Here is a 15,468-nt window from a genome sequence, read left to right on the forward strand (position 1 = left end):
CCCACCCCAAGTTAGAAATTTAATTTCTGTTGTATGTCCAGAGAAGGATTAACTAACTGCCTTTCCTTCAGGAAGTAATTGCTCAAGCACAACCCAGGTTGCACAAATTACAATCTTTCACCAGTCACTCTTCTGACAAACTATTGCCATGTCTGACTGGGTTCATAAAATCCAGATTCGAACGTCCTGGGAAATCACCATCAAGAGCCCCAAAATCTTTCTGTATGATGTAAAGTGCCCACCTCATGTCACAATGAATGGCCTGGATTGAACTCTGGAATACAGGCAAGCAGCCAATCACAGAATTTAGTCCACATGTCATTTAAAAAATAACTGGCAGCATTTCAGTATATTTTACTGGGGATTTTGAGATGCCAGAATGCAATAAGCCCTGGGCCGACGGTTGAATTAGCTGTTGATGACTCCACAAGCACTATAATAAACCTCCTCAATATGGTACAGTGCATTTTTCTTCAATTATGGATCTATTTAAAGAATTTTTCATAAATAATAATTTCCATGTTATACAGAGATGAAAAATATATTTATTACAAGTTTCCATTAAACACACATGGAAAATCAAAAACACCGTCTAAAATTTCACTTTTTATTCCTGATTTTAAAAAAACCATATAAGTAGGTCATTGTCATGTTGATACATTAATGAGATTGAGTTGTCTTTGTATGTCCCTGAGTTAGAACATGACCAAAATGATGTTGCTCTATAATGTCGCCCTTTCATTCTATGTCTTCTTTGCCAACCCAAAAACAGCCTTTATGAAAAAAAGCCACAAAAGCATGATCATAGCTATCAAGATGCCCTCTTCATACACTCAATATTATTTTAGCGGTAATATTTTTGCAGTTAATTAAATGTAAATATGCCAATGTGCTCTATAAACAGTGAATTAGTTGAAATTTTAAAACAATTCTCACGTCAGGTATTCTGCTTGAATTGTGCATTCCATATACAATTAAAGAGACCTCAGTCACAGCCAGTCATGTGTAAGGGTGCATAGAAGGATAATTACAAGAAAACATCTTGCAGCAGTTCTTGAACTGCAGTACATTAGACAGAATGGATTAAGGTGAGCACAGCGTACATTTTAAGGTTAGTAACTTAGTCAACGTAACTGTCCCTCCGAGCTTTTCAGTCCACCCACTTTTTTGTCCCTCTTACGGCATAAGAAATTATTAAATTAAAAGGTTAGCTCCGTTTTAATTTCAATCCTTTGAAAAAATGTTAAGTTTGAATGTTAAGGCCAGCTTGAGAGCGAATTAAAATACAATGGGGGTTTCCCAAAGTTCCCGCCTGCTAACATCAGTAATATTTGTGCAATCGTGTTGAGTCGGCTCAACCAGTGCAAAAGATTAGGAGATTTTAAACATAAGTGAGTTGCACCCCAAACCACTTGTTCTCACGTTTTCCATGATCTTCTGTGTTGCTTTCAGATTCAATTTGCTGGGTCAGACCCGCTCACAAAACCAGCTATGCCCCAAGGTCAACATTATGAGATTCAGCTGATTAGAGAAGGCTCTTCAAATTGTATTAATGCTCTTACATGCATATGCACTAGTAGCCACATTTTAGAGCTTCTTCCACATCAAAAAATAATTCACAAAGGCACTGACTAGTGTACATCAATAAAAATAATAAATGGGCCAATATAGTTGTTAATATGAAAATTTCAACGGTTTTTAAATTTAGTTGTACACAGGTAGAGGACTGGACACTCACTAAAAATGCCTACTTTTAAGCTGGTAAACTCATTCTCAGCTGTGTTAATAAAACTGAAACAAGTTACTACTCCCAAATACCAATGAATACTTCACAAGAAGAAACAAACAATTACTTTCTATGTCACTCAGTTGTGCAGGTTCACAGGAAATATTACATTTATGATCATACAAATGATTTTGATCAGAAATTAACTGTAACCTACCGAGTGGAAACTCTGCCTCAGTATTTTCACACCAGTGCATGAATGTGATGGTTTAGCCTATAATTTGAGCTTTCCATTCTAATGATTTAAAAGGGTAATTACATAATCAGTCCTTTTCAAAGAGTACAAATCACACTGATATTGGAAGGCTAAATTTCACTCAGATATGTGCACCATCAAATACATGGTGGTATGAGCGAGCAGTATAACTACAGGTAGTAATGGCACTGCAATGACACCACAAAAGCAGAATAAAAGGCAGCAAAGCAGAACAGTTCTGTAGCTTGAATTATAAGTAATCTGAGAAATGAAGAAACAATAACAAATGCATAAAATTAGGTACTCAAATTATAGGCAACATTGTAATGTCGATCCTGTTATATTGCTGAATTCATAATAAAGTACAGACATTACTATCAAGAATGATAAGCAAACAATATAGCTGCAAAAAAGTTTTTCTTTTTCTAATTTTGTGACTAGTGAGTTAATGTTGTATGGATGGATGAAGCAAACATGGACTCGGATGTTCCTCGCGCCTGCTGGAAGTTCAGCAGAAACCCTATTCAATACATAACGACCGAAGCTAATTGAGGAAATTCCTGACCATGATTGCTGAGTTTTCCAAGGATGTGTCTAACTGGCTCCAGAAAAGATAATGTGATTTATCTTCTTTGATCTTAGAGCCAGTAACAATAAGTTTATGTAAGAAAATTTAATTGGGCTAGCTCAAAGCATCCTCTCTGCTATTACGATTAACAACAGTGCTGTAAAATCTTTTAAATTCATTAAAACAATTAGTAAATGCTATTATACTAATCAATTTCGCATCCACACCTTTACTAGTTGAATCAGCCCTTTTTAAATAATTGTAGACAATGCATTTATTTCTAAATGAAGAAGTCATAAGGACTCAAAACGTTAACTATTTTTTCTTTCTCCACAGATGCTGCTAGACCTGCTGAGTTTTTTCAGCATTTTCTGTTTTTGTTTCAGATTTCCAGCATGCACAGTATTTTTGTTTTTATCATTTATTTCTACTATTGGTCCAACTATGTGAAATGATATTCGATTACTGGTAACTAATAGTTTAATGTCATACATGCCTAATTTGGAACAGTTTTGGAGGTGCTGATGTTAGGGAAGCTTACTTGGAAAATTTGGGAAAGAATGTTTTGTTAGTCTTCCCAAACAAAAAGGAAAATTAAGAAGATTGCTAAGAAGGCAGACAGTAAAAGACAAACTAACAAAACCTGAATCAGTGCAACAGCTGAACTGTTGAAAACTATTAACTTGTTACTACACAAAACTGTATTTAAAAATCAAAGCTAGAGATTTAACGGAAAGCTACATTTCTCATTAATGCCAAGTAAATACTGTAACCTTGAAAATTGTATTTTGTTACTAGTGTTGGGTAATGTATTACCATATAACTTGTGTTCTGCCAATTATACTTTTATGGTGATAATGCTAGTGCAAATTACAAAATTGATATAATACTGCAGATGTAGTTAAATAAAACAGTACATTCAATTTCATGTCAGGTCCCTGATGTCTTCCAAATGTGGCAAGAATTGCTGATGTTTGTGAGGTGAATTCTATGATTCGATGAATCCTCAAGCCAAATGGTAATACATACATGACCCTAGACATGCATGGTAAATCCCAAACCAATTCTCCCTGTACATTTTCCAACCCAACCCCAGCTACAAAACTGTTGTGCTTGAAAAAAGTTTAAAATTAATCTAAAAATTAAAATTATTAGGTGAATATGCCCAATGAAAATGGTGACATTTTGTTGTGTTACACTTTCATTACTTTTTGTGTATCCTGAATCTCTTGGTTTTTACCAGAACTTCTTTTGAAGCACGTCCAAAATGCACTGCTCGCCAAATTCCATAATTACATTTATGCATAAACAAAATAAATACATTACGAACGTGAAAATGTCACTGTATACTTTATTACAATTCAGTGAAATAAAAATCATATTTGATCTTCAGCTGCTGGTAGAAACGTTTTCAGCTGTAAAATCTCAGTGAGCGGCTGCTTTCTGTCCTGATAAAAATCAAGTCCTGTGATCAGCTCCACATCCCTCACTCGTGCTGTGTGAGCCCAGATTCGCTCTTCAACCCACTGTGATTCCTCTTTGCCATCCTGTCAAAGATTACAGGACTCAATAATTTACACTTTTAAAAAAAATATCTAAATCAAAGTCTGCTAAGAATAAAAACAGAATTACCTGGAAAAACTCAGCAGGTCTGGCAGCATCGGCGGAGAAGAAAAGAGTTGACGTTTCGAGTCCTCATGACCCTTCAACATGAGGACTCGAAACGTCAACTCTTTTCTTCTCTGCCGATGCTGCCAGACCTGCTGAGTTTTTCCAGGTAATTCTGTTTTTGTTTTGGATTTCCAGCATCCGCAGTAGTTTTTTGTTTTTATCTCTGCTAAGAATATGCCATCAATGCAGGTCACTCTACAGAAAAAGAATTAAAGCCCTGAAAGGCAAAACTGATGGCCTTTAGAGCCAACCAAAGACCCATGCTGGGAAGGCTGAATAGATACTTTATATCATTTAGTTTTATGTAGCAATTTAGTTCCATGTACTCTAGTTCTTAAATATTTTTAACATATTTAAAAGTGATGCAATTTTTATAATTTTATTAAAAATTTCACGAAAATCATTTCCCAAAATTACTATCAAAAAACCTGCATTTACATTTACTAATACCAGTCACTTAAATTCTATTAGTGATTCCTAACTCTATCAGTGCTTCAGGTTTACTTACTGCACAGCTCTCACTGTTGTCAGGTCTATGAGGCAGAATGAAAGCCAATACATCCAGCGAGGCATCACATTGTAGAGGGCTTTTCATGGTGTCCTTGCAGTTGGTAAGGACAATGTAGTAGTGAGTTGGGATAGGAATTTGTGAATCCTTAACATTCCTTTGAAAACAAAGTAAATAGTCAATTTTTACAAAAATAGTTTATTTAGTTAATACATTATCAGTAATTGTCCATATGTTCATTCTACTCTAATTCCCCCAGACTCAAAAAGCCCAAGCTGGAATATTGGGGAGAATTTTCTCCTCATCGGGCAGGCCCTAATAGTCAATTGATTCCATGAGGATGATGACAACATGCAGTGAGGACACTCTATAGATCTTCACATAGCCTCTGTGAATGTCTGACTCCTGTCTGGCCCAGGGCAGCTCACTTGCTTCTGTGATCAGGGTCATGGAGATGCAACCATGAAACTTTGAAAGTGCCTGATCCTTTGTCCGCCTTCAGCACCTGACCCCTTCAGGAGCACAGCATCACTGGTCACAGATGCTGGTGTGATGGGGGCCAGCCCACCTCAAAGGTGCTGAGAGCACATAGAGAGAATAATGGAACTCTATGACGCCTGCCCACTACATTCTGGCAGCAATGACAAGCACCATCGAGGTGCAGGCATCAGTAATGTTTTCAGGGGGTGAGAGGCCGGACTATCACTTTGATCTGAAGGATCAAAGGTCAGGGAAGAGGCCCTGGACTGAGGCACCTGCCTTTATCTTGTGACACAAGCACTGCTCATCAGAACAAGGGACCATAGGCAGGGAGACATTCTTGGAAGTTTACTTACAATAGTGAATATTATGTACAAGTGATTAACACCGTGCCCAGGGTGTGCAACTACATCTTCTTAGTCTTCCTAACCCTTGCTGCATCTTGGCGTCCTCTGGAGAGGTAGGGTCTGGAGGGCCTCGGCCTACTTTCGGGGTCCTGTTGTGTGGCCTGTGGAACTCTCTTCGGCCTGTGGAGCTCGAGCTGTTGGGGTCACAGGAAGAGGGGATTCAGATGTGACTTGCAATCTGAGGAGTGCAGCGGACATCTGTTCCTGATGTTCCCGAGCTTGCCATTGCAGCTCCAGCAACTGAGGTATGACTGAGTCCAGAGGCTTGTCCTTTTTCAGCACTCGGTGGCTGCCCTCTTTTGTAGGGTACTGACGCTGGCCACAGCTATCACGACCTCCCAAGCTGGATTAGTGATGTTGCTCCCCCTCGTGCTGCCAGAACAGGGGTAGAGGACATCACAGCAGGCCTCCACAGCATCCAAGGGCGCTCAAGGGACGCATCATTAAACCAGACTCTGTAGTCTTCTTGCCTTTTGGGGCCATGTCTCCTTTGCAGTGGTCCTGGGCTGGAAGCACTCAGAGATGTGTACACAGCACTTTAAATATGGCGCCCGGCGTGATGAAGTGGTGAGGTGATGGCATGGCGGACGAATGAGAGCCCACCTGGCATCAAAACGGCGTGTTTCCCAGGAATGCATGATTAATTAGGCGGGATTGGGATGATACGATGTGAAAAGCCGGCGGGTAAAATGTCTTTTTTCTCCACTCGCTACCGCACTTAGTGGAAATCTGGGATGATTCAGCCCCTCGTCTAACTCCTGAGGGACTATGCAACTGTCACTCCTCCCAATCCTAACAACCACCGCACCCCTCACGGCCTGCACAGGAATGGTCCAGGTCCTAGCTGGCCAGCTCCCTTTTCGAAGTCTGTAAGGACCTCGATGTCAGTCATTCCTCCACTGGTAAGTGACCTCTCCCTCTTGTTGTGTGCCAGCTTGTCCAGCATGAATAGAGATGGAGAAAGTGTAAATGGGATGCTTGCCAGGCCAAATGATAAGCCTGCCTGGCATGTGTGGGTGGTGAGTGGTCCCATGGATGGGATGTGGACAATGGTATTATAAAGGATGTAATAGCAGGGCATTTAGAAATACATAATCTAATCAAGCAGAGTCAGCATGGCTTCATGAAGGGGAACTCATGCCTAACAAATTTATTAGAATTCTTTGAGGAGGTAACAAGCAGGATAGATAAAGGGGAATCAGTAGACGTAATATATTTGGACTTCCAAAAGGCGTTCGCTAAGGTACCACAAATAAGGCTACTTAAAAAGATAAGAGCCTATGGTGTTAGGGGTAGTATATTAGCATGGATAGAAGATTGGCTAACTAATAGAAGACAGAGAGTGGGAATAAGGGAGACATTTTCGGGATGGCAACCTGTAGCTAGTGGAGTGCCACAGGGATCAGCGTTGTGGCCTCAATTATTTACAATATATATTAATGACTTAGATGAGGCAAGTGAATGTACTATCACCAAGTTTGCGAATGACACAAAAATAGGTGGGAAGGCAAGTGGTGAGGATGACACAAGGAGTCTACAGAGGGACATAGGCAGGTTAAGTGGGTGGGCAAAAATTTGGAAAATGTGAGGTTATGCACTTTGGCAAGAAGAATAGAGGAGCTGAATGTTATTTAGATGTAGAAAGACTGCAGAAGGCTGCAGCACAGAGGGATTTGGGACTCCTTGTGCATGAATCCCAAAAAGCTAACATACAAGTTCAACAGGTAATAGAGAAGGCAAATGGAATATTAGCCTTTATTTCAAAGGGAACGGAGTATAAAAATAGGGAAGTCTTGCTAAAACTATACAAGGCACTAGTTAGACCACACCTAGAATACTGTGAACAATTTTGGTCCCCTTATCGGTGGAAAGATATACTGGCATTGGGGGCAGTCCAGAGAACGTTTACTAGGTTGATCCAGGAGATGGAGGGATTTTCTTATGAGGAGAGGTTGAGTAGGCTGGGCCTGTACTCATTGGAGTTTAGAAAAATGAGGGGCGACCTTATTGAAATACATAAGGTTCTTAGAGGGCTTGACAGGTGGATGCTGAGAGGTTGTTTTCCCTTGTGGGAGTGTCTAGGACCAGAGAGCATAATCTCAGAGTGAGGGGTCACCCATTTAAAACAGAGATGAGGAGGAATTTCTTCTCTGTCTGGGTGGTGAATCTGTGGAATTCTTTACCGCAGAGGGCTGTAGATGCTGGGTCGTTATGTATATTCAAGGCTGAGATAGACAGATTTTTAATCAGTGAGGGAATCAAGGGTTATGGGGGAAAGGCAGGAAAGTGGTGTTGAGGATTATCAGATCAGCCATGATCTCATTGAATGGCAGAACAGACTCGGTGGGCTGAATGGCCTTCTTATGCTCTTATTATGGAAGTTGTGTGTGAGAGAGCGAATGATGATGTCCCTTGAGCTGGCAGCGAGTGAGGGCCCTGTGGATGTGTGATGGATTTGTGAGTGTGTGAGTTGAGAGCGATGAGAAGAGTGATTTACCCTGGCGGAACAGAGAAGATCATTCATCCTCTTGCGGCACTGGGTGGATGTCCTCTTTTGCAGGGTGTTGGCTTACCTCAGCAGCCACCACCTGCCATTGCTGGGATGGTGATGCTGCTGCCATCCTGCGGTCAGAGCGGAGATAGAGGACATCACAGCGGGCCTCCATGATATCCAAAAGGCGCTTGAGGGACATGTCACTAAACCAGGGGGGCTGCAGTCTTTTTGCCTTTCGGGGCCATCCTGTCTTCTGTGCAGCAGTCCTGGGCTGGAAGCACTGAGAGATGTGCGTGTGGCTGCACTTTAAAGATGGCAGCCGGCATGATGAAGCAGCGAAGTGATGGGGTGGTGAGCAAATGAGAGCCCACTCGCCATCGTAATGGCGTGTTTCCCGGGAACGCTTAATTAATCCGATGGGTTTGGGATGATGCATCATGAGAAGCTGCCAGTGCAGCCAGCGGGTAAAACGTTGTTTTCCCTGCCCGCTACTGCACTTAGTGAAAATCTGGGACAATTATGCCCAGTGCCTTAATCCCTTAAAGTGGAAGGCTCAGCACACACAACAGGCATGCATGCTTCTGAACTGCTCTTTCATCCATCGTGCTCACAGTCAATCCATCTGTCTTTATGCAGGACAAGATCTCCCGCAACAAACAGGAGACAGCATAGACCGAAGGGGAGAGCCCTAGAGCTGAGGACACTCTCCACCCACGATGAACAGGTAGTCGAGCTCAATGGAGAGAATAGAGATCATTCCCGTGCAGAAGGTGAGCTTGGGGGCCAGTAAGGGTCCATCCAATATACATTGACCCATCTGTGGAAAATGACTGAGTGACCTATAATGTTGGAGCCTGCCTAATCAATCACTAATTCTCTCTTCTCTCTATTACAGCTACCAGCAGGAAAAGGTGAAGGATGTTCTCAAGCAAGCGCCTCAGCCCCCTGACCAGCTCCGATGAGGATACAGAACACCTACCTGATGAAGACCCGTCACTGTGTTCACCCACATGCTCCACCAGTGCAGATACATGCACCTCAGTGGGATGTAGTCCTAGAGTAGGCTCGGGTTTATACCTCACAGACACGGGTCATAGCAGGCAGAGGCAGTGACAACCAAGATCTCTGACACTTGGAGGATAGCTGGAGACCAGGCCCCTGCTAAGACAGAGTCCGATGATGGGCCTCTGAAATTGTCCTTGAAAAAAATATTGGAGCTGCAAAGGCAAGCAGGGGAAAATCAGGCAGAGTTGTCAGAGGTCGCCAGCAGACTGGAACAAAGGATGGAAGAATCTGTCCATGTTCTGTTTCCATTGTGATGTTGTGGCTCCGGCATGCAAGCGCATTAAAATCTCCATAGGAAGGGTGGCAGCCGCCTTGGAGACCCAGGTCCAGCAGTTTCTGCTGGATTTGCGCTGGGGCTGGCACACCATTGCTTTAGCCATAGGTGTATGACAGCAGTGGCTAGGTGAGAAGGGGACATGGCACCTTGACCTCCCTCCAGATGCTCCTCCTTCTCAAGGAGTCGAGGAGTGGGGAGGTCATAGGTCACCTAAAGGAGGAGGAGTGCCAGTCAGACACCCCAGACACTTCAAGGCTGTCCTGCTGCTCCAAATCCCCTTTGCCTCTAACCCTATCAGCTCCAGCAGGTCAGGCCGAGGAGGGTACACCTGCCCCAGAGCAGGAGACCCTTAGCAGGCTAGGGCCCTCCAGCCCTCGGGCTACCAGAGGACGCCCACCAAAGTCATCTCTGACAAGAGGGCATAGCAGTCAGCAAACTGCTGCCACCTCTGCTATGGATGTCAGGGCTGCACCTAGGTGTAGCAGTAGGGTTATAAAACAAATAAGCTTTGTATGCACAATGGTGGCACGGGTGTTCAATCATTGTATATACTCATCACTATTGTAAATGTATTTCGCATTTATCCATCTCCAAGTCTCAGGTAACCAATGGCTAATCGAAGTGATGCAAGGTTCTCAGTTCATTTCACGGTCAAAAATGCTCCTCCCCCCATTAGCTCCCATCTGGATCCTCAGTTCCATTAGCTCTCACTCAATCTCATCACAGTGATTAACCTTTATTTCCACATCTGTGACATGAACAAAGGCACTTCATATGTGATAATGATGGCTGAATAATACACCTGTGACCCTTGGATTCCAGGCAGACATTACTTAGCCTCAGGAGAATTGCTCATCAAGTTAGTGATTATCCTGATGCTGTCGCACTGACGTCTGTAGTTTGTGGATGTAACAATTACTTGTAGTGACCAACATTAGAATTGTTTCTCCCAGATGTACTTTGCAACGGTGTTTATCTTATGACTGAGTTTTTGGGAAAAGTAGTATTCATCGTTGATCACCATAGCCGTTCATGCCTCCCTGCAGCGTGTTTTCGTCTCCACGTTTAAGGCTGAACATTTCTTAGTTCTCACTCTCTACATGCATGATGCTGAGCGATGGAAGTTGCTTGCACTCGGTGACATTAGAAATGTCTGCTAGAGGGGAATGAGTGTGTGATGTCAGGGGTGTGTGCTCATCCTGATGAACTCATCTACTTACCTGTGAGGATTTTACTTTGCTCCTGAACAGCTGCCTAGCAGTGCTTTATAGGATCCTTCCGTAAAGGCACAGTACATAACTCGATATGGAATTCATTGCACTCATTGACTTAGGGTAGATAGAAAGGATTGACCTTTGACAATGTCAAGGACAGTAATGCTACGAAAGCGATGCTTTGGCACATCCTTGAGTGCTCAGCAGGTTCTTTGAAGGGAAGAAATTGTCATTGACTGCTGTGTCAATACTCACTGGACGAGTCTCTCCCATTTGCCAAGGTAATGCAGGATGTAGACTTGGCAGGCTTCCAACTAATGCAAAGTCATGAGTATTTGTAAATAATCAAATAGTGGTCCTGCTGAGCCACTCCCTGTGAGGACAATGTGAACACAACTCGCAGCTTTGAGTTCATGATGTAGAGTAACAGTTCACTGCGTCCTGATGTCCGAAGGCATATTGGGGCTAGGACCAAGGTGAGGCCTCTGCATTATTCATTCATGAGAGCTGATGAGTGGAGAGATGGTGCTGTCAGGATGCTGCTCCCTCTTGAGACGGTCAAGAGCTAACCATTGACGAATGTTTTTCTTGTTAGTGCCGCCTTGTTAAGCTGCTGTCATACTGACATGAGTGTATCCATGTGTGCAGTGGTGTTTCCGCTGCTTGAAGGCTGCCATGCCCACTGACTTGTTGATGCTATGGTTGAAAGAACTGCACTAGGTAGTTGCCTAAGGAGGTGTGCTAACGGAGTGCTAATCACACTCCAGCCGATGTTCCCTAGGCTGCTGTGTCTTCCAAGGATGGCCCCATCGTTAGGACAGAAGGTGACTTATACTGCTTCTGTGATCATTGTGAGATTGATGCCCTTTCCTGATATGTTGCCGCTGAGAATGAAGGTTTTGTTGTGTCCCTTGGATCGAATCCTGATAAAACTTTGGTTATGTAAACTTGCCTGCACCTTATTCCTCTTGAAATCTTGTAGCTATGAGGTTGTCCTGGCACAGCTACTGTTTTGTGCCCGTGCAATGGCATCATGTGGCCTGTCTGAATCCTCGCTCTCCTCAGGTTCATCCCCTTCCAAGTCTTCCTCCTCCAAGGACACATCTAGCTCTTCAATGTCTCCGTTGGCAACACATCCCCTTTGCAGTGCAAGGTTGTGCGAGGTGCAGCAAATAATGATGATGCATGACACTCTCTGGTGTGTATTGGAGAGTCCCCTCTGACTAGTCAAAACATCAGAAATGCATCTTTAAGAGGCCAATAGTCTGCTCTATTAAGGACCTTGTGGCAGAATATGCAGCATTGTATCACTCCTCAGATGCACCCTGTGGCCAGTTAACAGGCATCATCAGCCATGTCTTCTGGTACACTTTATCACCAAGGAGCCAACCCTCTAAGTGCCAAAGTCCCTCAAATATCTCTGGCACCTGGAAATGACTCAAAATGTAACAGTTGTGTGAACTCCCTGGGCACCTAGCATAAACATGCTGGATCTGCTTTCTGTGATCACAAATGAGCTGGATGTTCAGAGAGTGAAGTCTTTTTCCATTAATGAATCTCACAGGCTACTGCCAGGGTGCTCTCAAGGCCACACAAGTGCAGTTGATGGTGCCCTGCACTTGCAGGAAGCTGGAGATCGCAGCGAATCCCACAGCTCAGGCAGCCTGGTTTGTTTCATCCATGTGGAACTACATGTAATGGTGAGCTTTACTGAAAAGGGCATCTGTCACCTCCCTTATGCATTTATGCGTTGCTGATTGTGAAATTCCACAAAGATCCCCAGGCCCTGGAAGGACCCACTAGCAATAAAGTTGAGTGCAGCGGGAACCTTCAGTGCCCTCAGTCTGTACATGGCATACCAAGATCACCCCTGCAGGATGATATCAGCCTGGAGGACGACAGGTGGCTGAGCATTCCCCTGAGATGTGACTGCGCGTTCACAACAAGGGTCTTAATTAGACTCAAAAGACTCATGTCCTATAACGTACAGTCAGGCTTCTGGTGCTTCTCCTCCAGTGGCCTTGACAATAACTATCGATATCCAATCCTTGCACTTATGTGATGACTGCAAGAATGGTGCCTTGAATGCCATGACCAGTACACTGGGAACACGGAGGCTTGTAGGATCCATGCTGCCTCTACACAGCAGAGCAGGAAATTTATAGGGTGCCTCTTCAATCAGCCAAAAATTGCTTTGAACCCCTCCCATGCACCCAGAGACCCTTCCCCGATCAATTTTTTCAAACTGTGTCATTCTTAGGTGAATGCGAAAAAGGTACTGCTGACTTTCCTGAGACCAGCTTTCAACCTCCCCCTATTATCCACCAAGTTCCTCCCATCCTCCTCCATACTCATTAGCTCCCAACTCCCATTCCTCTTGTCACTATCCAGCCTCCCGTCACCCTTGACCCAATCATTGTTCATGTGGATATTCCTGTTCTCCCCCTGTACTCTTTAATGTTGATGTTCCCATGCTGTCAGTTGACCTGAACCCTCCCCTTCTCAAGGCCACAGGCAACCCTACTTTCTGGGGCACCGCTCCACCCACCCACCCACCAATGAGGTCATCCAATACCCCCATGACTTTTCAGCTACTGACTTACAGGATCCAGGTGCCTGCCCTGAATGTTACTGTGCCCTCTGCCTTACAATATCATGACTCGAACCGCCAGGAACAAATGCCTTAGGTGACTGACCATGCCCTGCACACCATACTGTGCACAGCTGTCACTGCCAAGAGGGGCCTTGCCCCACTTGAGACCAGGACCAAGACAGAGTTTTCTACCATGGCCCGTACAGCTCCAGGGCAACATCTGCAACATTCCCCTGACAGCGTGGCCTCAGCCCCAGAGCAGTCTCTTCAATATGCCCTCAATAGTGTGCCCTCAGCCCCAGGAGTCTTTCACTACTCCACCCTGTTCTTGACCACCCCCTAGTCCTGTCTACTTCTCCTGTCTCTCCCCATCCCCTCTTGTGTTTCCCCCCAGTCCTGCCTCTGTCTCCCTACTCTTGTTTCTAACCCCCACCCCCACCCCCCAAGTCCTGAAATAAAAACAGAGAATGCTGGAAAAACTCAGCAGGTCTGACAGCATCTGTGGAGAGAGAAACAGAGTTAATGTTTCGAGTCTGCATGACCCTTCTTCAGAGCGGGTCCCCCCAGTCCTGCCTCTGTTTACCCCCACCATCCTCACCACACCAGTCCTCCTGCCGATTTAGCCCGGCTCACTGGTCTTGCATCCCTTGCCCAGCCTTGGCGCAGCTTGTGCTACAGGCAACAGATATTTTGCATCTACACTCTTACAGAAAGGTGAAAGCAGCATCTGCTGACCTCCAATTCATGGATGAACCGAAGTTCATCAGGTGTGTGCCACTTATATACAGTCATGAAACAGGTAGTTCTAATTATCCACTGACTCGGCACTTAATTTGGAGGGAGAAGAGAATTCCACCAAGTTGACCTTTTAATGAGCATTCATGAAATGCAAATTAATGCAAATATGGTTCCCAACATAGATCAATGGGAAACGCGACCTGCCTTTAACTCACTATCAAAGTCAGGAGAAATTCCAAACTAATTTTCAGCTGGCGGGACACTGACTTTTTCCATCACGCTACATTTAGTGCCCCTGCCCACCATGATTCCTGCCGCTGTTGGGAGTGGAAAATTCCACCTTCTGACTGAAGAGATTTCTTCTCATTTCAGTCCTAAGTGGCCACCCCTTAATCTGAGACTGTGGTCCCTAATTCTAGATTCCCCAGCCTGGGGAAACATTCCCAGCAGCTACCTTGTCAAGCCCCTTATAAGTTTTGTGTCTTTCAATGAGATCACCTTTTAATTTTCTAAACTTTATGGAATATAGACCTAGTCTACTCAATCTCTCCTCATAGGATAATCTCCTGATCCCAGGAATCAGTCTAGTGACCTTTGTTGTGCTCCCTCCAAGATAAGTATATCGTCCCTTTGGTAAGGAGACCAAAACTGTACACAGTACTCCAGGTGGGGTCTCACCAAAACCCTATACAATTGCAGTAGGTTATCTTTACTTTATACTACTTTGTAATAATGGCTAACACGCTATTTATTTTCCTAATTGCTTGTTGTACCTTCATGTTTACCTTCAGTGATTTGGGTACAAAGACATCTTGGTCCCTCTGAATCCCAGCATTTCTCAGTCTCCCATTTTAAAAAATAGTCTGCTCTTCTATTTTTCCTATCAAAATGGATAACCTCAAATTTTTCCCACATTATATTGCATTTGCTATATTCTTGCCCACTTGTTTAACCTGATTATATGTTTTTGCAACCTCTTTGCATCCTCCTTATAGTTTACTTTTCCATTTAACTTTGTATCATCAGCAAACTTGGAAACATTACACTCCATTTCCTCAGCTAAGACAATATAGATGCGAAATAGCTGAGGCCCAAGAACTCTATGTACACTCCCATTTTTGAAGGTTTATAATCTGCACTCCTACAACTCTCTGCCCTCCACTCTTATAAGTCTTACCATTGAGTATACACTTTCATGTTTCTTTATTCCCCAAAATTTATTACTTTACATTTCTTTACAAAGGACTGCATTGGCCACAGATACCCACTCCACTAACTTAGGTCTTCCTGTAATTGGTTGTATTTTTCCTTACAGCTTGCTATTCCCCGTAATTCGGTGTCTCAGCAAACTTCAACACCACCACCAATGTTCCTATGTCAATATATTTTTGTAAACGAAAACAAATGAAGCCCCAGCATATATCCTGGGAGTCACCAGTACCCCAATTCTGAAAACAATCATTCACTTTTG

The 15,468-nt window shown here is 43.7% G+C and overlaps 1 protein-coding gene across 1 annotated transcript in view; it reads right to left on the minus strand.

Annotated features, from left to right (window-relative positions):
* Positions 1-586: 586 nt before the first annotated feature.
* Positions 587-15,468, minus strand: part of LOC144680751 (venom phosphodiesterase 2-like) — a 181,823-nt gene continuing 166,941 nt past the window's right edge. Inside the window, exons 23-24 of the mRNA XM_078542090.1 lie at positions 4,730-4,886; positions 587-4,097 (exon numbers count right to left, since the gene is read on the minus strand). Of these exons, the coding sequence (XP_078398216.1) occupies positions 3,927-4,097; positions 4,730-4,886 (328 nt within the window). The 3' untranslated portion in view covers positions 587-3,926. The remainder of the gene's footprint in view (positions 4,098-4,729; positions 4,887-15,468) is intronic.

Source organism: Cetorhinus maximus, chromosome 5 (genome assembly GCF_964194155.1).
Source record: "Cetorhinus maximus chromosome 5, sCetMax3.hap1.1, whole genome shotgun sequence".
In the NCBI taxonomy this organism is placed as follows: Eukaryota; Metazoa; Chordata; class Chondrichthyes; order Lamniformes; family Cetorhinidae; genus Cetorhinus; species Cetorhinus maximus.